The sequence below is a fragment of the Gobio gobio genome (assembly GCF_949357685.1).
Source record: "Gobio gobio genome assembly, chromosome: 10".
NCBI lineage: Eukaryota > Metazoa > Chordata > Actinopteri > Cypriniformes > Gobionidae > Gobio > Gobio gobio.
The window spans coordinates 38,754,925-38,782,379 of NC_137116.1; the positions used below are offsets into that span (position 1 = coordinate 38,754,925).

The following is a 27,455-nucleotide window of genomic DNA, read 5'->3' on the forward strand; positions in this document are numbered from 1 at the left end:
GACCACCAGAGAGCGCACTTACCTCTCCGAGCAACTGAAAAGAGTTTCTTCTTATAATAATGTGCTTTTTACTCCTCTATTTTTGCCCACTAGCGCTTTGGACATCTCCTGGACTGTTCTCCTTTATTAACAGAAGTAAACGAAGTGCATTTGTTACGTTTTCATTGTAGAAACATAAACCTACCGTAGATCTTAAGTTTCGTTTCCTGCGTTACCGCTTCCGCTGAAACAGCTGCGCTTATATAAGCCAGTGTGGATCATAACTGACATTATATCTGTGCATTACAACAGGACTCACGGTACCAAAGTTAAGCATGGTAAACAGAAAAAATAGGATTTCTAACGCTGACTTGCGTGTAGTTGGATTTGACTTTATAGAGCTGCTTGAGGAAAGCCACAGGAGACACATTACTGATAGAAGCTCTCTCAAAAATATCTACAATGACGAGTTCCGACACAGGTAATCATTTCACGTTTATTATTTTTTATTTTAAATTTGTATTGCTTATAATAATTATTCCGCTTAGGCTATACTTACACTGAAATGATCGTTATGTGCAATTCATTCAAACAGACATTTTAAAGAGGAAGTGCATCAGTAGGTTATTACACTGTAAACAAACGGAAAACCTTTTTTTCTCTCTTCAGTAGTTAAATTAAACTTTGATGTAAAATTCTTGATGTATTTATGTAAAATCCAAGTTTCAACCTGCAGTGTTCACTTTGAATTCTACTCAAAACGGAGTCAAAATAAAATAAAATGACTGGAATAAATTGACCAGTGAAATGAGTGGACAGAGGCACTTATGAAAACATGTAGCCTATTTATTTTACGAATTGTATCCACAGGGACGGAGTCAGAGACCCAAACTTCTCTTCAGTCCTCTTTGTACTGAGAAACTGCAGCAAAGCGCGTGTCACCAGAACAGATGTTTACTTTAACACACAAGTAAGAAACCTCCTTTGTATTTACCACTGTCTGACATTTTGTAATTCTATTGTTGATGCCCATATAGTGTTGTTATTTCTGTTGTCAATGGCAGTATGCTTGTAGGTTTGTATTTATGCTGGTTTATGTTATAGCTACACATCCAAACACAGTTTGGTCGTGTCTACTCCTGGGGTTTAAAAAATAAAATTAAAATAAAGAAATGGCATAAATAAAAGTTGATCTTCTCATAATTACATGCTGTTTATGTAAATGGTTTGTAATGGTAATGCTAAGATAAATAGTTTTTGGAAAGCAAAACAATATTGTGTCTAAATTTGGAGCCTGAATAAGTGTTTCATTTTCATCAAACTGAAACTTAGTTGATGTAATCATTCAGTGTTATCTTGATCAGCTGATGGTAGACACTCCTTTAATCAGATGCACATGAACAGTGAGTCATCTAAAACCCTTTCACACAGAGTTTATTACGGGTATTTACCGTTTAGAGATTATGTGTGAAAAAGGATCTTTTAAAAACATGCTATAAATCAGTTCTGGCAATTTCCGGTATGAGAAGTAAATTACAGATATGATGCTAAACAAAGAATAGGATTACACGCAGGGTTGGGGAGGTTACTTTTAAAATATTTCTCTACAGATTACAAAATACATGTTTTAAAAAGTAATTTGTAATGTATTTCATTAATTACACAAGTTTTGTAACTGAATCTAAATTCTTTAGAATACTTTGGAATACTTAGTAACACCAAGGGACCACCAAAGGACTTGGTTCCCCTTCGAGGGAACTCGAACTGCGTCATCGTGACGACACTTTGGGGAACGCCCCTCGCGTAAAGCGTCTGAAGAAACTGTAAAATCAGCCCAATCCGATTGGTGTTGCGTGATGACGTCGTATGTGACGGCATACCCGGAAGATACAAAGAGACGTCTGAACGAAACAGAGATAGCTTTTTTGCTCTTCAGCGTTAGCGCTCTGTGTTACCAGTCTGAGAGTATTTGGTGTTGTTATCTACCAACGTTGTTTCACAAGCATACAGGGCTCGCGAATTCCATGGCCGGTCCCGTGCTGTTGAGGCAGCACGGTTGATCTATCATGGACTCGCAGATGGGTCTGTCAGGGGAACTTGAGAAGTGCTTATGCATCTTCTCCTTCCCGGTGACAGCTCCATTGTTCTCCTTCCCCGCGTGGAAGCCCGCGCTGCGGCTTCTTCCCCCGGGGTGGAGGACCCGATGCGTGAGCTGTCTGATTCTGAGGAATTAGATGGGCTCCGTATCGAGGCTCGCCTTTCCTAATGCAGATTCAACCTCGAGTTTCCGAGGCGGCGCGCAGGTTTGGGTCTGTTATTAGAGTGATACAACGTGACACGGTGAGAAGGGATACTGTGGGTGCGAGGCATGCAGTCAGCTCCTGAGGGGGCGGGCTGTTTTCATTCAGAAATATCTCGACGCGTACTGCCGTGCGCCTTCGGGTGTTTCAGCCTCGCGCCCGTTTGGCTTTTTTCTCGAGGGATGAAAGCCAGTTGTATTATAACGGCTTGAACCGCGTTGCTGAGGCAACGTGTGGTTTACGAGCCGTATATAATACAATTAAGCAGTATTGTCTGATAATTGTGGCTGCGTTTTATTCTGAGGAATTAAATGAAATATGATCTGACTTTGAGGAGTTAGATATTCAGCCTATTATTCAGACCATGTTCACCGTATTTGTGAAATGTGATACTGTTTGGCTTTCTTCTCGAGGGAGGAAGGCCAATTGTATTATAACTGCTTGAGCCGCGTTGCTGAGGCAACGTGTGATTTTCGAGCCGTATATAATATAATCGAACAGTATTCGCTTTCACCTTACTATGGCTGCATTTAATTCCGAGGAATTAAATTAAAATATTATCTGACTATAGGAGTTAGATGTATTTTTTACTCAGCCTATCATTCAGACCAGGTTGCACGGTTGGGTGATTATGATGACATTTAATTCTGAGGAATTGAGTGTCATGTTATCTGACTTTGTTAAGTTAGATATTTAATCAGTCTGTCGCCCAAGCGTGTTTGACTTGTCTGGATATCCATCTAAGATTGGAGGTTGCGGCCCTGTCGAGCTGCTCCCTTAGATGAGGCCCCTGCTGGCCGGCCCCCTCTCCCGGGTAGGAGCGATCGAGGTCGCCTTCCCTGAGGAGCTTTTGGGAATCGATGTTGTGCTCCCGCCGTCTAGTACGTTTCGGGCCACATCGTTTCTCAGCGCACGCGCGCTGCACCAGCCGCCTCTAGCAAGACCTGCGGCGGTCCAGCAAACGCGTACGCACACCGAAAATCTTCCTCGATTTCGCCCTGCCGGTTAGCCGCTTCAGGGGGTCGGGGAGGAGGCTCGGTTGACACCCGAGGCTGGCCTCGAGAGGCTGGTTCCCTTAGCAGATTATCTCGGCGCATGGTTATGCCTCCGAATATATCTGCATGGGCCCTGCGTACTGTAGAACGGGTTACAGGCTGCAGTTCAGTTCCCTCCCCCGAAGTCTAACGGGGTGGTCTGAATTGTGGTCGGCCCAGAGCAGGTGCGGGTAATGGAACAGGAAGTACACTCCCTGTCGGTTAAGGAGGCTTTGAACGTATTCCTCCGCCAGTCAGGGAGTCCGGGTCCTACAGCCGGTACTTCATAGTTCCTAAGAAGGATGGCCAGTTGCGTCCAACTTTAGATCGGAGGTACTTGGATCGTTCTCCGAGGAGATTCAGATTCAAGATGCTTGAGTGTCGTGGTTCAGATACAGTCTGAGGACTGGTCTGTCACGGTGGATCTAAAGAGGACACATACTTCCATGTTCCATCCTTCTGTGTCACGGGGGATTCCTGAGGTTCGCTTTCGGGGGCGAAGCGTATCATTATCAGGTTCCTCCATTCGGGCATCACTGTACAGCAGTTTAGGACTGCTGGGACTTGCGGCAGCTGCGTCCAACAGAATATCTCTTGGCCTGCTGCACGAGACCCCTACAGTGGTGGCTGGGAACCAGGGAGGTTTTCCTTGAGGGGAAGACCATTCTGTATGATCAGGGTAACGCGCAGATGCCTTCGTTCCCTCGTCATATGGAAGAGACCTTGGTTCCTGTCCCGGGGGCCAGTGCTGGGAGCATCATGTTGCCGGGAAACCGTTTCAACAGACGCATCCCTCACTGGTTGGGACACGGTCATGGAAGGCCGCTTTTTCAGAGGTCTGTGGGAGACCCGGCATTCTTCCTGGCACATCTACTGCCAGGAAATGCTGGCGGTCTACGAAGCTCTGAGGAGCTTCCTCCCGGACCTCCGCGGCCACCATGTCCTGATGCGGAAGTGAACCAGGGGGCTTTCCTTGAGGGGAAATTCATTCTGTATGATCAGGGTAACGCGCAGATGCCTTCGTTCCCTCGTCATATGGAAGAGACCTTGGTTCCTGTCCCGGGGGCCGGTGCTGGGAGCATCATGTTGTCGGGAAACCGTTTCAACAGACGCATCCCTCACTGGTTGGGACACGGTCATGGAAGGCCGCTTTTTCAGAGGTCTGTGGGAGACCCGGCATTTTCCTGGCACATCAACTGCCTGGAAATGCTGGTGGTCTACAAAGCTCTGAGGAGCTTTCTCCCGGACCTCCGCGGCCACCATGTCCTGATACGATCCGACAATATGTCGGCAATATCGTATCTAAACCACCAGGGGGGCCTGAGGTCGCGCCCTCTTTGCAGACTGGCGCATCAGGTTCTCCTGTGGTCCCAGGGGAGGTTGTCATCCCTCAGGGCGATGTACATCCCCGGGGACCAAAACTAGGGAGCAGACATCCTGTCGAGGCAGGGGCTGAGGCCCGGGGAATGGCGACTCCACCCCGAGGTGGTGGAGGCTATGTGCGAGCGGTTGGGCCCGGTGGAAGTGGATCTATTCGCGTCTCAAGAGACGTCCCACTGCCCGCTGTGGTTCTCCCTCACTCATCTGGCCCTGCTGGGGCTGGATGCCATGGCACAGATGTGGCCGAGGCTTCGTCTGTACGCTTTTCCCCCGATCACTCTGCTCCCGGGAGTACTGGATCGTGTCCGCCGGGAGGGCATCAGTCTTCTCTTAGTAGCACCCCGGTGGCCCACTTTAGTATGGTTCTCCGACATCATCTACCTGCGGGACGGTCCCCCATGGCAGGTCTCTCTGAGGAGGGACCTGCTATCTCAGGCCGAGGGCACGATTTAAGCCTACCCCCGGCCAGAGGTGTGGGGTCTCTGGGTCTGGCCCTTGAGGGGGCCCAGTACCTAGTAGAGGGCCTGTCGGCGGGTGTCGTAGAGACCCTACTCAGCTCCAGACCTCCTTCCAGCAGGAGGTTGTACAGCCTGAAGTGGAATATTTTCCACTTGGCGTAGAGAGCGGGAGGTGAACCCAGTTATCTGCCCGTGGCTTCAGTGCTGGAGTTCCGTCAAGACCGCTTCTCCGCCGGTCTTTCCCCGTCCACACTTAAGGCGTATGTGGCTGCCATTTGGGCTTTCCACGCACCTCTAAGTGATGGGCCATTGGGAAGGCACTATCTGGTTGTACGATTCCTCCGTGGGGTTCGGAGGATGAGGCCTGCGGCTCATTCCAGGGTCCCAACCTGGGACCTGGCGGTGGTGCTTGAGGGTTTGGCTGAGGCCCCCTTTGAGCCGCCGGAGTCGGCTGAGGCGAGAATACTGACCTTCAAGGTGGCTTTTTTCCTTGCTATCACTTCTCTGAGGAGAGTGGGGGACCTCCAGGCCTTGGCTATCACGCCGACTTGCCTGGAGTTTGCCCCTGGCATGGTTAAAGCCATCTTGCATCCCAGCCAGGGCTATGTGCCCAAGGTGCCATCTAACAGGGCAAGGTCAGTGGTTCTCCAGGCATTCCATCCTCCACCTCACGTGACGGCGGAAGAGAGCAGACTTCACCTCCTCTGCCCCGTGCGGGCATTGAGGATTTATCTGGAGAAGTCTGCTCAGTGGAGAAAGTCAGACCAGCTGTTGGTGTGTTTTGGTTCACCCAAGAAAGGGCTGCCTGCGTCAAAGCAGACGATTAGTAACTGGATTGTCCAGGCTATAGCCATGGCTTATCGGGTGCGCAACCTGCCTTCACCCTTAGCCGTGAGGGCCCATTCTACCAGGAGCATGGCCTCTTCGGTAGCCCTCCTTTCTGGGGCCTCTATGCTAGACATCTGCGAGGCAGCTGGGTGGGCCACTCCTCACACCTTCATTCGTTTTTATAGTCTGCATCTCCCTGAGACGCCTGGCGCGAGAGTGCTCGCCCCCTAGTTGTGCCTGGTTCCAGCTTCACACTGGGGTGGGTATGATTGGTGCGGGATAGTTGGTACTCGTTCCCCAAAGTGTCGTCACGATGACGCAGTTCGAGTTCCCTCGAAGGGGAACGTCTCGGGTTATGACTATAACCCTTGTTCCCCGAGAAGGGGAACGAGACACTGCGTCTCGTGTCCACCCAATCATCAGAGCGCTCGCTTCATCGCAAAGAACGCTATCTCTGTTTCGTTCAGACGTCTCTTTGTATCTTCCGGGTATGCCGTCACATACGACGTCATCACGCAACACCAATCGGATTGGGCTGATTTTACAGTTTCTTCAGACGCTTTACGCGAGGGGCGTTCCCCAAAGTGTCGTCATGATGACGCAGTGTCTCGTTCCCCTTCTCGGGGAACAAGGGTTATAGTCATAACCCGAGACGTTTTCCTGCATATTATTTTAAACAACATCAGTTTTCCCACAATATGAACTGAAGGGGAAAACCAATGCAGACAATCTTAGAAATAAGGGAAAAAATACTGATGCTCAAGAAGGCAACATGATGCATTAAGATCTGTGGTGTATAAACTGTTTGAATTGGATGAACAGGGTCAATTTGTACTCATTTTGTCTTCTGGGATGTAGTTATTAGCTTCTTGAAGGGCGGTACTAAATGTAAAATTTACACATGATCCTGTTAAAGTTTTTTTCACCCCCTGTTCTTAATGCATTGAGTTTCATGGAAGCTTGTTTCCGCCACTAATTTGAAAAGATAATTGTGACATTTTATCTCACAATTCTAACTTTTTGGGGGATTTAAACTCGCTATTGTATATTATAAAGTCAGAATTGCGTGATATTAACTCACAATTGCAAGTTATAAAGTCAAAATTATGAGATATAAATAGCAATTCTGAGGAAAAAAACGTCAGTCTTTTTTCCCCACTTATAATTAGACATGATAAGCAATTGTGAGTTTATAACTCACAAATCTGAGAAAAGAAGTCAGAATTGTAAGATTAAAATGTCGAAATTACTTAAACAAGAGATTCATAAATTATCACAAAACATGAAAACAGTCGTGGATCATCCAGGTAATGACAGACTGTTCAGATTCAAGGGTATGTCAATTTTTGAAAGGGCAATTTCTATAAATTCAGTCATTTTGTCTTGTGGACTACATGTAAACATCTATTTTGTGAAATTGCTTATTCAGGACAGTACTAAATAAAAATAAAATGCAATTTTATCCTCTTATTTTGTTAAAACTTTTAAAAAATTGCATGTTCTGCAAGGGTAAGGACATTTTATGAGCAGAAATGTAGCTTAGGACGCTTTTGCAGACTGTCAGAGTCTTATAATCACCAACTGCTGTTTACATGAATTGCCCGTTACAGTTTATATTAATGTTCAAATTAAATAGATGACATTACACAAATAAAATACTTTTCAGATTTAACTGTAATTTGATTACCACCCATTAAAAATGTAACTGTAATGAAATAAAGTCACTAAGTTACATGTATTGCGTTACTCCCCAACCCTGATTACATGTGAGGACATGCAGCAGATGTTATGCAACTCTATGCAGTTTTCGGTCAGTACCAAACAGTATATCCAAAGTGATTTTTCTTTTCTTTTCTTTTGATCTACAGCTTATTTTAAAACTGTGGATCACTTTTTTTTAGCTACCTATACTTGTGTTTGTATTGGTATTTGCCACTTATACAATAGGTGCCCTTTTTATATCCATTATTATGCGATACTTTCATAAAACATTTTTTCAGTGTCTTGCAAATGTATCAATTCAAGACATCTGTCATATGCTATGCACTAGCACTGCAACTTATCACTCTAGCTAATTCATTTTATGAAAAAAAGGCAGTGGTGCAGATGAAATAAGTAAATCAAGACACTCAGGAGGACAGCATATCCTCATTCTTTGAAGTTTCCTGGGCATAAACCTGTCTGCTGAATGTTAATAATTAAGTGAGAAAACCACACAAAAATCTCCACTCTGCCATTTCAGACAAAGTCAACAGTGCCTCATAAGAAAAAGAGTCACGCTTGTTGTCTCTTAGGAATGCTTTGGAGAGGGACACCGTAAAAGAGGAATACAACATGCACTCAGCTGTTTAGAAAATAAGAATATAATAAAGTTTTGCTGTTTTAGCTGAAGATACTGTAATATTAGTAGACACTGTTACTGCATGAAACTAACTGGTCATAACTAACATGAAACTGTGATTTAATGGCTTATCGAATCTGGGGAATATGTCATCCTGCAATTAAAAATGATCTGATAAATCTCATAAATGAGTGAGCTGGTTATACAGGGCTCAACAATAAGGATATCTTGCTAGTGTGGGGTTTGTGCACTTTTGAATCATTTTGCGGTGCCACTGACAATTTGACATTTGTGAATTTTGGTGAAAGTTTGGTTTTCTCTTTGTGAAAAATGTGGGGGAAAAATAGAAATTAAAATTTAATATTTAATGAAAAATAAAAATAGATATTATTTCTAGCAAATATAAAAATACATTTATTGCAGAATATATACAAAATATATATAAATATATTTATATACTATAAATATTTTGTTTAAATTTTAAAATATTATTATGCTCTTGTCATTTTTGTATATTTTTTTTATATATATTTCTATTTAACTTTCATTTGATTTTATTTCAGTGTTAGTTTAATTAGCTTCAAATTAGCTCATTTATTTAATTTAGTTACCAAAGCAACTTTTATAATGTTGTTCAAGATTAAGTTTACATATTTCATCTTATATTTATATTTGATTTGATTTCTTAATTTCAATGACCAAAACTCAAAAAATCTGAAATATCACTTATATCGTTATTTGTTGATCCCTGTCATAATGTAATGTGTTACTGAGAATGGCCAAAGACTGACAACCCTATTGGGGCATTTCTAGGTCCGAGTGAGGCCACATAATCAATGGGACAGACCCCATCATAGACAGCAAAACCAAGCTACTCCCCGTCTGAGTAATGGTGGCTCGCCTCCGCCCGCTAGTGCGCAGTGTCCTGACCTACCGCCAGGACCAGAGGCTGGAGTCAGAGGGAGGAGAAGACTGGCAAAAGACATCCTACGCCGACTGAACACTACAGAGAGGTGAACTGGTCACTTTGAACAGTGGATAGAAACCAACCACTGAAAATACATCGAAATATGAAAAGGTTTTTCTGCCCTTTTCCTTTCCAGGTCTGTGTTTATAGCTGATAAGAATGGGGTGCGGGTGTTCTCAGTGCTGCAAATAGAGGATGGCAAGATTCAGTTTTCTCTGGATCAGGAAGAAGTTTATGAGCTGAAGCTGTTTGTGGAGAACACGGGTCAAGAAGCCGTGTATTTCACATACTATGGTGCTCTTCACTGGCTGAAGTGTTTCACTCTGGAAGACAGCAGGAAAGTCACGCGCAACAATGAACTCCGTCTAGAACCATGTGAGTGCAACCAAACAGTACAGCAATACAAGATAAAGTGGTGTTGGTGTTTTTTGGAGCCTACATTTGGTACTGTAGTTTGCTAGTCTGTGACTTTTCCTGCTTCTGAATGCCTACTTCCATATTATATAGCAGTGGTTGCCACACGTTCCTATGAAGGGTTGGACTGTGGTGCGAAAGAGGTTTGATCCCAAACTGTTGCTCTCTCTCTCTCGTTTTTTTTTAAAAGGTGAAAAGTATGAGGTGACCTTGAAATTCACACCAGTTCATGTGGGAGTTAATTCAGCCATTCTGGTGTTTGAGTTTAAGCAAAATACCCAGTCTGCCAGCCATCCTTTCCACATTGTGCGCTTCATTGAGGCAGAGTACTCGTTTGACTCTGAGCTTTCTACTCAGCTGGTTCCTACAGAACCATTCAGACATAAACGGCTTGAGACCTATGAGCCAATGAGGTGCAACATAGATGAGGGCTTTCCACCTGAGAGGTGAGAGAAAAATCACTCTCTTTAGAATTAAATACATTTGTACAGAAATCATTCATTTGCATGTTTTTTTTCTTCTCTCATTTGCAGTTCTACCCAAAACTTTTTGAAATTTGTGGTGCCACTCGAGACTTACCGTCTTCCTTCCTACATCTCTGACTTAATCGTAGTCCTGAAAGTCAACCATCCTGTCCCGAGTTTCAAAATACAGCTCCAGGAACAAAAGTTAGTGGTCTTTAGCTCCAATTGTGCCTTTTACAGTTGATCTGAGACCTGTTACTAGTCCCTGAAGAGTACAGAATAAGCTCTCTGCATGAGCATGTGTAGTAAAAGCCATTGTAACTTTTTATTTCTCTGTACGTTTGGTTGTTTGTAGGTCACTACTTGAGAGTGATCTGGATTTTCTGAACTACGATAAGCGCTTTGATTTACTGTTGTACCTGGAGGAGGATCAGATGCGCATGGATATCAAGAGATATAACAAAAAAGATGTGTCCATGGTGAAGGGCCATGAGCAAGTGAACAGAAAACCACTTCTGGTCTTAGAGGTGAGTGGCAGCTTCTTTCTGTTGTTTAATAAAGCATGTGATTGTGTTAGTTTAGTTCAGACTGACGGGAGAAGGACTCCATATTAGCTTTCTTTGGCCAATGACCACCCAAGAGGCCGTCTGACTGACATGTAAAGCAACCAATCACAGTTTGGTTTTGGAACATCATGATGCATTGTCATTTTGGGGTGAAGTGTCCCTTTATGTAGTACCCACGTAGAAGGGGACGTTCTCACGACCTACCTCACGAAAATCCCGAACCCTTTATAGAATCAGGGGCGCTGAGAATAACAAGCTCTGGTCTCTGTGAACACCGTAAGAGACAGTGGTAACTTTAGCCGCATTAGCGAACATAATTTCAGAAAGGCGATTTGCAAAAACACACATTATAAAGTGCAGTACTTGCGTGTTCTGGATATGAAGTTGGATCACGAAGGGTTGGTATTGATCCATCTTTAAGAAGCAACTTTTGTGCAAATCCTGCGTTTTACTGACCCTCATTTGCAAAGCAGCCCAGTGTACATAGATTCACACAAACATGTTCTGTAAACATGATGGAAAGACCTAAATAGGACCAAAAATTCTAGGTTGGTCCCCTAAAAGTCCTGCAAACGTTATGGGAATATAGTGTAGAGGGAACATCCTATAGTAATGGTCCCTTAAACATTCCCAGAACGTCCTGAATGTTCCCTGATGGTCCGCCAAATAACGTTCTCCAACCCTTAAAAGAACTCCACATCGTGACGGTCTCAAAATGTTCTGGGAACGTTACCAGGCGACTTCCTTGACACCAGCGGGGAAATTCTGAGAATGTTCTGAGAACATCAATTTTCCAAATAAAATCTGGTCCCCTAAATGTTCTGAGAACGTCCAGAATGTTCCACGAAGGTCCGTCAAATAACGTCTCCAAACCCTTTAAAGAACTCCACATCATGACAGTCTAGGAACGTTACCAGACGACGTCCTTGACACCAGCGGGGACGTTCTGTGAACTTTCTGGAATGTAAAATTTCTAGCGGTGTATGTACTTTTATATTTGTTTGAAAACGATACCTTTTTGAGCTGTTTGTGTGTCTCTGTTAAAGCTCCCTGGTGTATCAGAGAACAGGCCATCAGTCCTGAGAGGAGATCACCTGCTTCTCACCAAGAGTGATGAGCTCGAGGATTCAACTGTGACCAAATACAAGGGTTACGTCCACAGAGTGGAACTAGATCAGGTCAAACTGGGCTTCTCCGGAAGGTATGAAGTATGAGGAGTTTATGACAAGCTAAGATTTTAAGCTAAAGAGCATTTTATAGGGTCACACTTAAAAATGACAAGACACAAGGCTCTTTTCCCAGATTATCCTTGAAATGAGAAAAATATATCATCATATTCTGTCCATGTACTATAAATTATATATAAGAAAGCATTAAAAACTGACCAATCTATATATAGGTTTGGGTCAGTAAAATTTTTTTGTTGTTGAAAGAAATAATATTTATATTCAGCAAGGATGCATTCAATTGACCTCAGTAAAACCATTTCTGATGTTACAAAATGTTTCCATTTCAAATAAATGCTGTTCTTTTGAACTTTCTATTCATAAAATAATCCAGAAATTGTTCACAGAAACATTAAGCAACACTGTTTTCAACATTGATAATAATAAGAAAGGTTTTTGAGCAGCAAATTAGCATATTAGAATGTTTTCTGAAGGATCATGTGACACTGAAGACTGGAGGAATGATGCTAAAAATTTGCTTTGACATCACAGGAATAAATTACATTTGAAAAATATATTAAAGTGTAAATACATTTATATTGTAATTATACTTCTTTCAAAAACAAAAAATCTTAATGACCCCAAACATTTGATCGGTCGTGCAAGTCAAACATCAAATGCTTAAACCACACACTTATAGCATGTAACCACAAAATATTATAGCATGTTCAATTGGTGTCATTTTGCATATTTGTTTACAGACCAGTTTATAACCACTTAAACTTTGTGTGTATGTGTTTGTTTTATGTGTAAAGGCTGCTTGACGGTTTTATAGATAATATGAAGTTCCATGTGGAGTTCACAGTGAATCGTCTCCCATCAAAACTGCAACACAGAGCTGTACACATGGCGGTCCAGCACAATCTCAGAGATGTGCTGTTCCCCGAGGGTTCAAGGACTGTGACCCCTGTGTCTCCACCTGCACTGAGGTCAGTAAGACCCATCTGGACTGAAAGTATGCTACTAAATCATATTTTAGTGAAATATTATGGAGTATTTCAACTGGATGTGTGTATGTGTCTCAAGACTCTTTGATCAACAACTTGAGAAGAACCCTGAACAGAAAACTGCAGTATGTAACATCGTGGCCGGTACGTCCAAGCCGGCACCGTACTTGGTGTTTGGACCTCCTGGCACTGGTAAAACCGTCACCATACTGGAGGCAATAAAACAGGTAAAACTGGTTATCATGTTCAACTCACCACACACCTAACAGACACACCTACATGCAAATCATCTCATTGTGTCTGTATGCTAAATTTAATAAGCAGCTATTGTGAGTGATTCTTTGTCTTTCATCTCTCAGGTGGAGAAGAATATACCCGGTGCTTATATCCTAGCTTGCGCTCCATCTAACAGCGCAGCTGATCAACTGTGTGAAAAGTTGATCACTAGCCAACATGTGGATGCACGTAAAATATACAGACTCTACGCTAGCTCACGCAATCCAAGAGACATCCCTCAAGTCTTACAGGTTAGTGCTTGTGTGACTTTATTTATTAATTAAAGGTTTGATTAAATGAACACAATAAAAATGGGAAGTTATGAAAGAAAATAACCGATAGAAAAGGACTTTTCATTTTTAAAATAAAAAGTTACACGCGGACTAAATATGAATATTTATGCTAAAAATAAATACCTATTATTATTATTATTATTTTTATTATTATTATTATTATTATTATTATTATTATTATTATTATTATATGATTGTATCACTCAGTTTCTAGTTATAAGTTATATTTAAAAAAAAATAAAAACAAAGGACATTGCAAATATGGCAATCACAGCCTTAACTTAATTAAAATATGGAAATATGGAAGCACCACACCACATTATTAATCAAATTTTCTGTACTTTTTGCTAAGACATTTTTCTTATGTTATTTTAAAAATGTTCACTTTGATTTTTCCCAGAGCTAATGGGGCTACATTTTGAAGAAACAATACTTCTGTTCTTTGAACCACTTTTAAATATGATGTCAGAGAGATCATAAAGGGGGGAAAAGACAAATTCTGACAAAATGCATAAAGCATTATTAACAAAGCTACAGTGAATGCATATTTTAATTTTAATAACAGTAAAATGTTAAATCCAATCAAATAATATGCTATATTTAGTAATCTTATATTATGATAATTTCAGTAGTAAGTCATGGGAACACAGAGAGAGACATGTTCAGAGAATGAGTTGTGTATAGTTTTTTTTGTTGTTGTTACTGACTGTGTTTTTGTGTGTTTAGAACAACAGTAATGTGGAGGAAGATAAGATTATTTTCCCATGTAAAGAGGATCTAATGTCCTACAAGATCCTGGTCAGCACTCTAGTCACCGCTGGCAGGTGAAGGGCATCATCTTATACAAATACAATACACATACTCTCTCACATACACATAGCAGCCAAAAGGTAAAGAGTGTTTATGTGTGCGTGTGCGTGTGTGTTGGTAGGCTGGTTAGTGGGGGTTTTCCTGTGGATCATTTTTCTCACATCTTTGTGGATGAGGCAGGACATGCTGTGGAGCCAGAGACCATCATCAGTGTGGCAGGTTGAAGACTTTACAGAATAACATTGTGAAAACTCAGATCTTTCATTAGAGATCAGTCTGTGGTAGCATTGTTCTGTCTATCATTGTGTGGATGTGTTTAGGACTGCTGAAAGCAGAGACTGGGCAGCTTGTTTTGGCTGGAGATCCCAAGCAGCTGGGACCAATCCTGAGATCACCCTTTTCCATTAAATACGGACTAGGTGAGATACAAATGAATACAAATATACACTGTGGTAGAATTTCCCTACGCACCTGATTTAAGTTAATCATTACATAATTTTTCTACAATATGATTGGTTCTTCATATGTATAATTCTCTGTTACTTGGTAAAAGCAATTTTGGATTACTTGATACTTCAGCTTGTTGCTTGAGTTATGGTGTTAAATATATATACAATGCCCTCCACTAATATTGGTACCCTTTGGTAAATATGAGCAAAGGCAGATATGAAAATAAATCTGCGTTGTTTTTCCTTTTGATTTTTCATTAAAAAAATTCACAAAATTCTAAACTTTCATTTGAAGTAAAACAATTGAAAGTGGGGGGAAAATCTCATTATGAAATAAATGTTTCTCTAGTTCACATTGGCCATAATTATTGGCACCCAATTATTGCAGCATCCTTTTGCCAAGAAAACAGCTCTGGGTCTTCTTCTATAAGTCCTGATGAGTTTGGAGAACACCTGACAAGAGTTTAGAGACCATTCCTTCATACAGAATCTCTCCAGATCCTTCAGATTCCCAGCTCCATGTTGGTGCTTCTTCTCTTCAGTTCACCCCACTCATTTATAGGGTTCAGGTCAGGGAACTGGGACGGCCATGGCAGAAGCCAGAGGCACGGGTTCGGGTGACCCACGAATATTGCTGAAACAGGTGAAAAACATCCTTACTGTGTCGGATACGGGTCGGGTCGGACAAGGGAGAAACACGGGTTTAAACACGGGTTTAAAACAGTGCAAACATAAAAATATATGCATGTATATTGTAGATGTGTTCCTAAAAAAAATATGCATATTTTTAGGAACACATCTACAAAATATGCCTTGCCTGTATTTCAAGTTTTTTTTTGTCAGTTTATTTGTGCCCGCGCGGCGCGTGCGCTCTCCCAGGAGAATCACAACAGCGCCCACGCGATCTGCCTGCAGGGCAGTCGTCGAGATGGATCCTGAGGAGTTGAAGAAAAGAATAGCTAGTGGAGATTGTAAAGTTGTCGACAATACGTCATCAAAAATCAAGTCCAGTGTGTGGGAGAAATTTGGAGTCATCTCAGATGAAGAAAACAATATTGTGAAAGGCTTTGCTGCATGCAAAACCTGCCTTAAAGTTTTCGTATTGGATAGCCGCAAATGTGGAACTTCATCGCTGAGGAAGCACGCAGATAACTGTGGTAACAAACCAAGCACAGTTCTATCGAACAGTATTTTCAAAAGGGGACAGAACAGAACTGAAGGTGCTTCGTAGAGATAATGAGGACACATTTATGTGACATAACTATGTTCTTCATGATGTAGCCTTTTGACAGATCCGGCTGAACTTCTGTATGCTGGCAATAAACATTTTTGTAAGTGTGTCTATAATGTGATATGCTAAACTGATTTTATTTTGGGTCGGGTGCGGATTTTAATTAGTGCTGCTGTCGGAAAACGGGTTGGATGCGGTTTTAAGCACTGTGGGTACGGACAGGTGCGGATTTACAGAATCGGACTCAGGCAGAAGCTTCATTTTGTGCTAATTATTAGATTTCTAGCAGAGGCTGTCAGGTTTTGATTTTTTATCTGTTGGTATCTGCTATAATCCATGATACCATGATGTATCTGAACAAGATGTCCAGGACCTCCAGCAAAAAAATAGGCCCAAAACATTAAAGATCCAGCTGTATTTTTAACCGTGGGCAATAAACTGTATTATTACTTTCCTGTTTGCACCAAACACATCTTGCTGCCTTTTTTTTTTTTTGGTTTCATATGACCCTAGAAGCCGGTCCCATTTGAAGTTCCAGTCATGTCTGACAACAGAATATGCTGCCGTTTGTTTTTGGATAAGTGAGGAGGATTTTTCTTGAAACCCTACCAAACAACTCGTGGTGATGTAGGTGCTGTTTGATCTTTTTTATGCTTTCTGACCCCAGGACTCTCCAGCTGTGATCCTTGGAGAGTCTTTGGCCACTCAAACTGCATTAGGACGATATTGACACATGTCCTCTTCCAGGCAGATTCAGATTCTTGAGTTGATTGGAACTTCTTAGTTATTGCCCTGATGGTGGAAATGGGGATTTCCAATGCTTTTGCTATTTTCTTACAGCCACTTTCTATTTTGCGAAGCCCAACAATCTTTTGCTGCACTATAGAGACTATATTCTTTGCTTTCACTCATTGTGATGAATGATAAAGTGTTTCCTCATATTTATATATTATTTACATATCATATCAAAATATCATGGCTGGACAATTCCATGCTCCTAGTCACCCTGGTGTGCTAAAAAAACATATATATGAATGGGAATATGGAAATATATATATATTTTACTCATAAGAATTGAGTAATTGTGGCCAACATGCATTGGAGAAAAACATATATATTTCATAATGTGAGTTTTAAATTGTTTTACGTAAATGAAAGGTTAGAATTTTTTTTTTAATTTTTTTTTTATTTTTATGAAAGCTCAAAAGGATAAACAATGCAGATTTATTTTCACAGCCACCTTTGCTCATATTTACCAAGGGTGCCAATATTAGTGGAGGGCACTGTACAGCATCCACTGTAGTAGAGTTCCCCTACGCACCTAATTTAAGTTATTCATTATATATATATATTTTTTCAATATGATTGGTTCTTCATATGTATAATTCTCTATTACTAGGTAAAGCAAATTTGGATTCCCCTGATACTTCAGCTTGTTGCTAGGGTCATGGTGCTGTATACACTAACTTTGATGTTGGGAAATTTAGTACTCGAAAGCATATACATGTTAATCCTGCAAGAAAAATAAATATTAGTTATGTTTAATTCAACATTTCCTTCACAACACTCTATTCTTATTGTAAATTGCATTGTAAATGTGTTTGTAGGTCTTTCATTGCTGGAGAGGCTGATGACACAGAATGAACTTTACCAGAAAGGTACTACAGGATACGACAACCGTTATGTCACCAAACTGCTGCGGAACTACAGGTAAAGTCTGAATAATCCAGAGACCTCAACTACAAATTGACTGACTAGTTGACTAGTTGGTGTCATGGAATCCCTGAATAATTAGGGTCCATCAGAGGAAACATGTTCACACACTATGCGTAAAAAAAAAAAAGGTAACATTTTACAATGTTTCATTAATTTGCATTAGTTTACGTGAACTAACAGTTAGTGAAAATGACTTCCAAAGCATTTATTAATCTTAGTTAATATTCATTTCAACATTTACTAATACATTATTAACATCAAAAGTTGTATCTGTTAATATTATTTAATGGCCCTGAGCTAACATGAACTAACTATGAAAAGTTACATTTTTTATTAACTAACATTAACAAAGTTTAACACATACTGTAACAAATGTATTGTTCTTTGTTAGTTAATGTTACTTATTTCATTAACTAATATTTAGTAATGGAACCCGTTTATTGGAGTACAACTGAATGGAACAAACACAGGGGCCTCAAAGCTGAACTAAAGCTTAGAATATATGTAGAGAAAGTTTCCAAGATTTATAGAGCAGATCACAAATTCCTGGACCTCTGTGTGGATAGAGTACAGATGGTTATGAATGAGGCCCACACATACCAGAGCCATTTTTCTTTTTGATTTAGTAGTTTTGACTTGTAGCCAGTAATAGTAGAAGACCTTATCTGCTTAGTAACCGAGAGCTATGCTCAGCAAAGATTAGGGCACATCCAATTATCAAGAAGATACAAAAATACCTTGAACATAAATTTCACTCCTAATAAACATGGGAAGCATAAAGCTAGTGTGTGTTTGCTATGTGGAACGGAAAAGGGCACTAGAAAGATTTAATTGGTCAGAAGTCTTCAGAGGACAGGATGCCATATGAAAACTTTGGGAAAGGGCCAATCTGAGTAAAAATAGATTGGGATAGGCCCGATCCGGAATAAGTGTTGGGAACACCTGATCATGGATCCTTAATCAGGTGTAGGATTTTTTTGTTTTGTTCACATTCCTACGACAAAATTTACACAGTATCTTAAAGATATAGATGCTTCTTTAGTTTTTTTTTTTATATATTTTTTGTATGTACATTTTAAAATGAGACTTCAGTGTCTGAATTATGTTGTAGGGCCACTGTAATAAGTCTATTTTTTGTTCTCCTTCTGTCTTTTCAGGTCTCATCCATCCATTCTGAAGGTTCCTAATGAGTTGTTCTATGATGGGGAGTTGCTGACATGTGCAGATGAGATCATCTCTAACCAGTACTGCAACTGGGAGTACCTGCCCATAAAAGTGAGACATCCCAGACACACCTGATAAACATCATTTAGACAGCGTCAAGACAATATATTTTGATCAGAATATGATGTGGTGAGATCCAGTTAGATAAGTGTGAGGATGAAAATAGAGTAATAAAAAGTCAAACTTTTAATAATTGAGTACAATATTGAAATGAAAGAAATCTTAATTCAAATAAATAAATTAAAAAAATTTAAAGTCTAGATCTGAGTATAATAATCAAGCAAAGAGTAAGGGAACTGAAAGGCCCTTGAAGCAAAGAGCAAGAAGAAGAAGTGAACAATAGAACAAGGGCACTATATTGCCAAAAGTATTGGTACATCCCTCCAAATCATTGAATTCTGGTGTTCCAATCACTTCCATGGCCACATGTGTATAAAATCAAGCTCCTAGGCATGCAGACTGCTTCTACAAACATTTGTGAAAGAATAGGTCACTCTCAGGAGCTCCGTGAATTCAAGCTAGGTACCGTTGCCACCTGTGCAGTAAGTCCATTCATTAAATTTCCTCACTACTAAATATTCCATGGTCAACTGTTAGTGGTATTATAAAAAGTGGAAGCAATTGGGAACAACAAGTACTCAGCCAAAAAAGTGGTAGGCAACGTAAAATCATAGAGCTGGTTCAGCACATGCTGAGACACACAGGCCTTCAGCTCAGCTCAGCTCAAGAACAGTGCGCAGAGAGCTTCCTGGACTGGGTTTCCATGGTCGAGCAGCTGCATCCAAGCCTTACATCAAGTGCAATGCAAAGCGTTGGATGCAGTTGTGTAAAGCATGCCGCCACTGGACTCTAGAGCAGCGGAGACGTGTTGTCTGGAGTGACGAATCACACTTCTCTGTCTGGCAATCCAATGGACGAGTCTGGGTTTGGCGGTTGCCAGGAGAACGGCACTTGCCTGACTGCATTGTGCCAAGTGTAAAGATTGGTGGAGGGGGGATTATGGTGTGGGGTTGTTTTTCAGGGGTTGGGGTTGGGCTTGGCCCCTTAGTTCCAGTGAAAGGAACTCTTAATGCTTCAGCATACCAAGACATTTTGGAAACTTTCATGCGCCCAACTTTGTGGGAACAGTTTGGGGATGGCCCCTTCCTGTTCCAACATGACTGCGCACCAGTGCACAAAGCAAGGTCCATAAAGACATGGATAAGTGAGTTTGGTGTGGAGGAACTTGACTGGCCTGCACAGAGTCCTGACCTCAACCCGATAGAACACCTTTGGGATAAATTAGAGCGGAGACTGTGAGCCAGGCCTTCTTGTCCAACATCTGTGCCTGACCTCACAAATGCGCTTCTAGAAGAATGGTCAAAAATTCCCATAAACACACTCCTAGACCTTGTGGAAAGCCTTCCCAGAATAGTTGAAGCTGTTATAGCTGCAAAGAGTGGGCCAACTCCTAATTATTAACCTTGCAGATTAAGAATGGGATCTCTTTAAAGTGCATGTAAAGGCAGGCGTCCCAAAACTTTTGCCAATATAGTGTAGGGGAGAGCGGGGCACAACCTAACGTTTTTTGACTGTCTCAGTTTGTGTAAATCTACTTGAAGTTCAGAGTATTTATTTTTTCACCACATTAATTTCAAACATCTCCCCCCTACATCTGTGACCTCTTGACCCCTTATACTCCTTCCCGCTCACTCAGATCCTCTGACCAAAACCTCCTAGTCATCCCCCGCACCAGACTCTCCACTCTGGGTGGCAGGTCCTTCAGTGCCTTGGCCCCCAAATTCTGGAACTCCCTCCCCCAACCTCTTCGTGACTTGTCCATCTCTTCCCTTCTTCAAAGCACATCTCAAGACCTTTTTGTTTAATGATCACTTCTCCTCTACACCCAACACATAGCTCCATACACAGCTTGTTTTGTTGTATTGTTATTGATATTATTTTGTTTGTCTATTTGTTGTTAGGCTTCCTTGTACTATGTTAAGCGACCTTGGGTTTGAGAAAGGCGCTATATAAAATAAACTTATTATTATTATTATTAAAACATTGTAACATGACCAAATGACAGCTTAAAATGTTATCTGATATAATCAAAAAAATATCCAAGACAAACTAAAATATTTTGTCAATAAAATACAATTATTAACTTTTTAAAATAAAATAATGGCATTTTTTAATCATTAAAAATATACACATTTGAGTTTGACAACAAACACATCACTAAATACAGCTATACAGCTAAATTAAAAACATAATAATGAATCATTTCTGAACATTGACATCTCACCCTTTTCTCATGGTTTCTCAAAAGAATTCATAAAAGTATAGAATATAATAGCATATTTCTAATAGGAGCTCATTGTAACGCAGTGTACAATGCACCACACCTGCACAACTGGGATTTAAACCCTGGCTTGTGTCTTCTGCTGGTTAGATCAGCATTTAAGAAAGATCTAAACTGTTAAATAACAGATATAAGATTAAAATAATATCAGATTTGTCTTATTTTAAATAAACCCAAAAAAACTGATGAAAAATAAACTTAAGTAAGAAATGTATTTTTGCTATGGTTAAATAAATGTTCAGTGATAATGTTCTTCCAAAGATTTTTAAATTTTGGCGCAATTTTTTTTCTAAATAATGTCGATATGGCAACTAGTAAATACACCAAGTTTCGTCATCCTGGCATCTGAGGAAAGTTTTAAACCATGCGTGTTGCAACTAACCGCACATTAGGTTCTGCCCCGCGCTCCCCTATATACAGGAAACTTACATCCTCCTATAGCCTACATGTGCTTAGGCCAGATAAGAAAGGCTAAAGCTTCAGAAATAGATGGACGTGTTGTGGTTTTGAATCGTTCTAACAAAGATATACATGTTTTTTTGTAATCAGATTTGACATTATTAGCCAGAAGTTGCGGTTTTGCACTTGTATTTCCAGTAATTTCACATCATTTTGCGGCATACGAGTTGGGCACAGACCCTATGTTAGGACACCCACCAATGAAGAAGCAAATAATTTTCAACTTCACTTATCATATGGTTGCGGCATCATTTAGGCCATGTGTCCACCAAAGTGTTTTCAGCCAGCTGAAAATGCTAGGCGCTCTGTTGAAAACGCCCTGCTGTTGGGGTTTTGCGAGTGTTTTGGTAGCGAAGCGTTTTTTTTTTCAGTTGAGACTCTTTACTTATGATACGGAATATCCGCGGAAGTGTTACTAGTATCTCATTTCACAGGTAGTTTGTTTCTGTATTGATTCTGTATAAAAATGCAGATGCAATGTAAAGTATTTTCTCTGACTCTTGTTTTAAATGATTTTGTTCCGTTATTATGCTTGTTGTTGTCATCTGTTGACGTTGTACAAACAGGATGTGGCGGTTGGTTGGTGTTGTATTTGTCCTGCCCCTCCTCTAATGTAATTGGTCGGCTGGGTAAAAAGCGACAATGAAGAACGCTGCGTTATATTCAAGTTGAACATTATTCAACTCTCGGCAACCGGTAAAAAACGCAGCGGGCTCAGCGCCTCGTGCCGTTCTAAAAACACGCGCTCCCATTGAAAACAATTGGATACGCCAGCCTGCCGCGTAAAAAAACGCTTTGGTGGACACACAGCCTTAAAGGGATAGTTCACCCAACAAGGAAAAATTCTGTCATCATACTCACCCTCAAGTTGTTCCAAACCTATATGAATCTGCTGAACACAAAAGAAGATATTTTGAATTATGTCGGTAACCAAACAGTTGAAAGGCCCCATTGACTTCCATAGTATGGGAAACAATACTATGGAAGTCAATAGGGCCCATCAACCGACATTTTGGTTACCGACATTCTTCAAAATATCATCTTTTGTGTTCAGCAACTTTTCAGTATTCAAGTATATTTTTGGTAAACATTGCTTGCTTTTGTCTCTTTTTGTTGTGTCTTGTCTTTGCTTCATACTGAAACTCAGGGACACAAAACATGATTATTAGTCTATGTCACACAAATCTTTTTTCTGGGCATACAAGCTCCTGTCTGCTTGAATGAGGAAAAACTAGTCCACAAATGAGTCGAGTTAAAGTGTGTGTTCTAGAGTAAACAAACTATTAAAAATGTGTCGTTTTGAGCATTTCAATTTCTTCCATTCACTTGTTTACATTTAGTCCACAGTGTAGATTATGCGGTCATGCAGTCCTGCACACACAGCAGTCATTAGTGTAAGGAATGTGAAGGCCACAAACTGAGATAACAGTCTTCCTGAGCTTGGTTGTATTTCATGGCTACATTTTTGCGCTTAAGGGTGCTTTTATTAAGTCTCCACTTGTTTTTGTAATGCTGTTGTTACTCTACCAAGGTCCCTTTTTAATTATGTTGTTGGGTTTCACTGATCATTTTTGCACGTTTTCACTTTATCAGCTTTTTTGTACTTTCTAGAGATGACACATTATGCTCTAGCCTGTGCTTCTTTTCTAGGGTTTTCCTGTGATTTTCCATGGAGTGTTTGGAAAGGATGACAGAGAGTCCAACAGCCCTTCTTTTTTCAACATCTCTGAAATCAACATCATCATAGATTACCTGAAGAAGCTGCTCCTCACACAGGGCAAGAAGGGCATTGCAAAACTCTCCCCCAAAGAGATTGGCATTATCGCCCCCTACAGGAAACAGGTGAAAATTCATTTTCAACAGCAAACCTGATGCATACTGCACACAAAATGCAGTTAGTAGCAAGTACACCCTCAAGAAATTTTGTTTGCAGAGGATACACTACTGTTCAAAAGTTTGGGGTCAGTTAGATTTTTTTTAAGTATCTTATGCTACAGTACTTTGAAATATTATTACAGTATAATTTAAAATAAGTGTTTTCTATTTTAATATAGTTTACTTTATTAAACTAAACTGAATTCTCAGCATCATAACTCCAGTCTTCAGTGTCACATGGTCCTTCAGAAATCATTCTGATATGCTGATTTTCCGCTGAAACATGTATTATTATCAATGCTGAAAACAGTTGTGCTGCTAAATACTTTTGTGGAAACCGTGATACATTTTTTTCAGGATTTTCTGATGAATAGAAATTTCAATATAACAGCATTAGTTTGAAATATAAATATTTTGTAACATTGTCACTTTTTTATCAATTTAATGCATCCTTACTGAATAAAAGTATTAATTTCTTACAAAAAACATGCTTTTGAACGTTAGTGAATATCCATGAAATAGTCTGTACTTGGGGGGATTCATTTTGAACAATCAGAAATCTATACACACCTTTTCTACTGTTTTCTTTTCACATAGATTGCTTGATGATTTTATCACTGTATACCATTTTTCGACATTGTTTTAATTTTACAGGTGGAGAAAATCAGGAAAGCCATTCGCATTCCCAGGGAGCTTAAATCCTGCATGGGCATTGAAGAGTTGAAGGTCAGTGCGAGTCTGAGCACTCCTACACTCTGTTATCGGTTCTCATCCTTGTCAGGACAAGCGAGCAAAAAATCAATGCTGTACGTGTTGTTTAGGTTGGATCCGTGGAGGAGTTTCAAGGCCAAGAGAGGAAAGTGATCATTGTGTCAACTGTTCGCAGCAGCAAGGAACACTTCACTTTGGATGAAACATTCAATATTGGGTTTCTCAAGAATGAGAAGGTAGTATCTCACACACAGTGAGTAGACGATACAATACAGCGAAGCCTAGAAAACAAAGTTTGCTCACCTCCTTTCTTCTCTCCTCCAGAGATTCAATGTGGCAGTGACGAGAGCAAAATCCCTGCTGATCGTGGTGGGAAACCCCATCATTCTACAAACAGACACAACGTGGGGCAGGTACATACGCTTCCACCTAACATATGAATGAAATGCATATAAAATATTGTGAGGTTGTGTGAACTTGCGAGTAATTTTTTTTTTTGTACATTTCTGTTTGCAGGTTTATTAATTATTGCAAGGAGCAGAATGGTTATACTGGATATGATAATCCCGACTTGGAGGGAACAGAGGAAGTTGTTGAGCGTCTGATCGCTCTAAACATCCACCAGGAGACCAAAGGTAAGAGATGGCCTTAATTCATGTGCGGTCACACTAGACTTAGCACTTAATTTGCTTCCATCAAGCTAGTCTTTCACTTAAAGGTGCACTGTGTAAATTTTAGCAGCATCTAACGGTGAGGTTGGGAATTGTAACAGGCCACCTCTGACCCCTCCCTTTGAAGCACATAGAGAAGCTACGGTGGCCGACACAGGACAAAGATGTCATCGTCTGAGACAGCAGAGAGTAGCAAGCGCTCTTTAGAGCAGTTTGTCCGTTTAGGGCTACTGTAGAAACATGGCAGTGCAAGTGTATGTAGATAGAAATGGCTTCATATAATGAAGGTAATAAAAACATAACGGTTCATTATGTAAACTCCACCGAAAACATAGTTATATATATATATTATAATATATAATATATTGCATTTCTGTCAATAGAGCCTCATAAATACTACACACTGCACCTTTAAGTTCAAGTGCAGTGAACTCTTATCTATGAATTTGCATAAAGAGATATATTTAAACATTTTGAATGTACTCTATTTATAATTTATTATTTATTTAAATGGCCCTAGAGTGTGACGTCACATTCTGTTTCCAATGCTTATTAGCGTCTGAAGTAAGGCCTAGTGTGACTGCACATTCATAACTCACCATTTACTGACCGGTTATACAAATACACTAGTGTTCAAGTTTGGGGTCAGTAAGATTTCTTTCAATAAATACTTACTTCTAATAATATCAAATTTAATATTTTAATGAATACACATTAAATTGATCAAAAGAGACAGTAAAGGCATTTATAATATTACAAAATATTTCTATTTCAAATAAATGCTGTTCTTTTGAACTTGTATATTAATCAAAGAGTAAAAGTGTATGTATCACTGTTTCCACAAATATATTCAGCAGCATGACCGTAAAATAATAAATTCTTATTCACTTTCAAATCAGCATAGAATGATGGATCATACTTTTAAACAGTAGTGCATTTGAACTTGCACAACTCTCCTGTTTTGTTTATAGCTTCTTTTTAAGGCCAATTTCTGTTCTTTGTTGGGATTGAATGTGCAGAAAATCATGTACACCAAGTGCTCACTATCATATTCTTTCTCCCCCTAGTGGAAACAGAGGAGAGTGTGGTCCAGCGATATGAGAATCCTGCATGGAGACATGAACATTAAAATGAAGTGCCACTATTAAAGCCCCTCCTACGCAGGTCCACATTAGCATAACCACACCCCTTTCTGGCATTACACTGGAAAAGTCTGGAACTCAGAAGCTTAATTTTAAACCTAAACAGTACTATGATATATAAACATTGCATTAAATTGGTCATTCATTGTTGTCAAGATAGGGTTTTAATAAAACGTGTCTATGCAATAGAAAGTAGAAAGGCACTTTTTAAAATGTATACATTGTGACTAGAGAAAAGGAGTTGTAGCGGTAGCCTTTTTCCTAGAAAGATAGGGAAACTTCAACACTCATAGTGCACTGTAGTTTTAACAAAAGCGCTGGAGCTGTCAAATGTTTGCTGACAAATAAACGGGGGAGATCGGGGTGCAGGCAACATTAAAAAAGTAAACATTGTTCATTTGTAACAATACAAAACTGGTTGAAAATCTGCAAACCTGTCCGTTAATCTCAGGGCTTTGTACGCAATGTTGTCTACATAGTTTAGATACATCAAATAAATATGAGCTCATGGAACACATGATTGATAAATCATTGATTACTTGAAAAGAAGTGCCTTATTTCATAAAACTTTCAAACAACATACAGCAGCATTAATTTAGTAATGCTTAATAATTCATGGTGATAATGGTTTTGATTGTGTTCCCATTTGTTTGGTTTGGAGGTTTACATCAGTGCATCGTCAATCACATGATTCAAATATTGTGTACTTAATTTGAAAGACGTTTGACTGAAGTAAATGCAATTTTGTGTAATGGAGGATGGATCTCATGTTTAATCACAAATCAATGTAAAATCCGAAGACATGCTAATGTGCTTCTTTTAACAACCCTATCAACACACTCAGAACCAGGCATTACAGTTACTCTTCTGGCTTAAATCATGGTTTCTCAGAGTCAGATCTATCAAGGCAGACTCGAAAATGTGCTGCATGCCATGACAAGTAGCTTGAAAAAAATAAATCCATTTGTATGAAAATGTACTTTGTATATTTTTTTTTCTAAGGAATTTAGTTGTTTCCCCCTTGAATATGTATTGTTTTGTCACTAAAAGCATTGTATATACAGTCTCTTCATCATCCAAAAATTCAACATGAAAATATGTTTTTTTTGTAAGTTGGTACACCTATCATTATAAGGACATTCCATAGGTGTAATGATTTTTATACTGTACAAACTATATTCTATTCCCCTACACTAAACCTACCCATCACAGTAAACTTTCTGCATTTTTACATTTTTAATAAAACATTGTTCAGTATGTTCTTTTTAAAGTCATCTACAAATTTGTAAAACACACACACACACACGCACAACTATTATGTTGCCAGTCCAACAAAGTTTAGGTGAAAAGCAA

At 40.0% G+C, this 27,455-nt stretch overlaps 1 protein-coding gene across 1 annotated transcript; it reads left to right on the plus strand.

Moving 5' to 3' along the window:
* On the plus strand, positions 1-27,212 carry LOC307133280 (putative helicase mov-10-B.1). Its single transcript, XM_079828261.1, has 22 exons — positions 1-460; positions 850-949; positions 9,134-9,333; positions 9,424-9,662; positions 9,892-10,147; positions 10,235-10,369; positions 10,521-10,692; positions 11,778-11,932; positions 12,713-12,886; positions 12,984-13,131; positions 13,264-13,431; positions 14,200-14,297; positions 14,405-14,502; positions 14,604-14,702; positions 17,571-17,673; positions 18,837-18,954; positions 23,354-23,545; positions 24,233-24,304; positions 24,400-24,525; positions 24,614-24,702; positions 24,806-24,924; positions 26,028-27,212. The coding sequence occupies exons 1-22, from the start codon at positions 315-317 to the stop codon at positions 26,087-26,089; spliced, it is 3,069 nt and encodes a 1,022-aa protein (XP_079684387.1). The 5' UTR covers positions 1-314; the 3' UTR covers positions 26,090-27,212.
* Positions 27,213-27,455: the final 243 nt, after the last annotated feature.

Excerpts from the sequence above, each read along its gene's own strand:
- LOC307133280 (XM_079828261.1), top strand. The coding sequence starts at position 315 with ATGGTAAACAGAAAAAATAGGATTTCTAACGCTGACTTGCGTGTAGTT. Across the intron at positions 14,703-17,570 it reads TTCCATTAAATACGGACTAG|GTCTTTCATTGCTGGAGAGG; the intron begins GTGAGATACAAA and ends ATGTGTTTGTAG. Across the intron at positions 24,703-24,805 it reads ACAGACACAACGTGGGGCAG|GTTTATTAATTATTGCAAGG; the intron begins GTACATACGCTT and ends TTCTGTTTGCAG.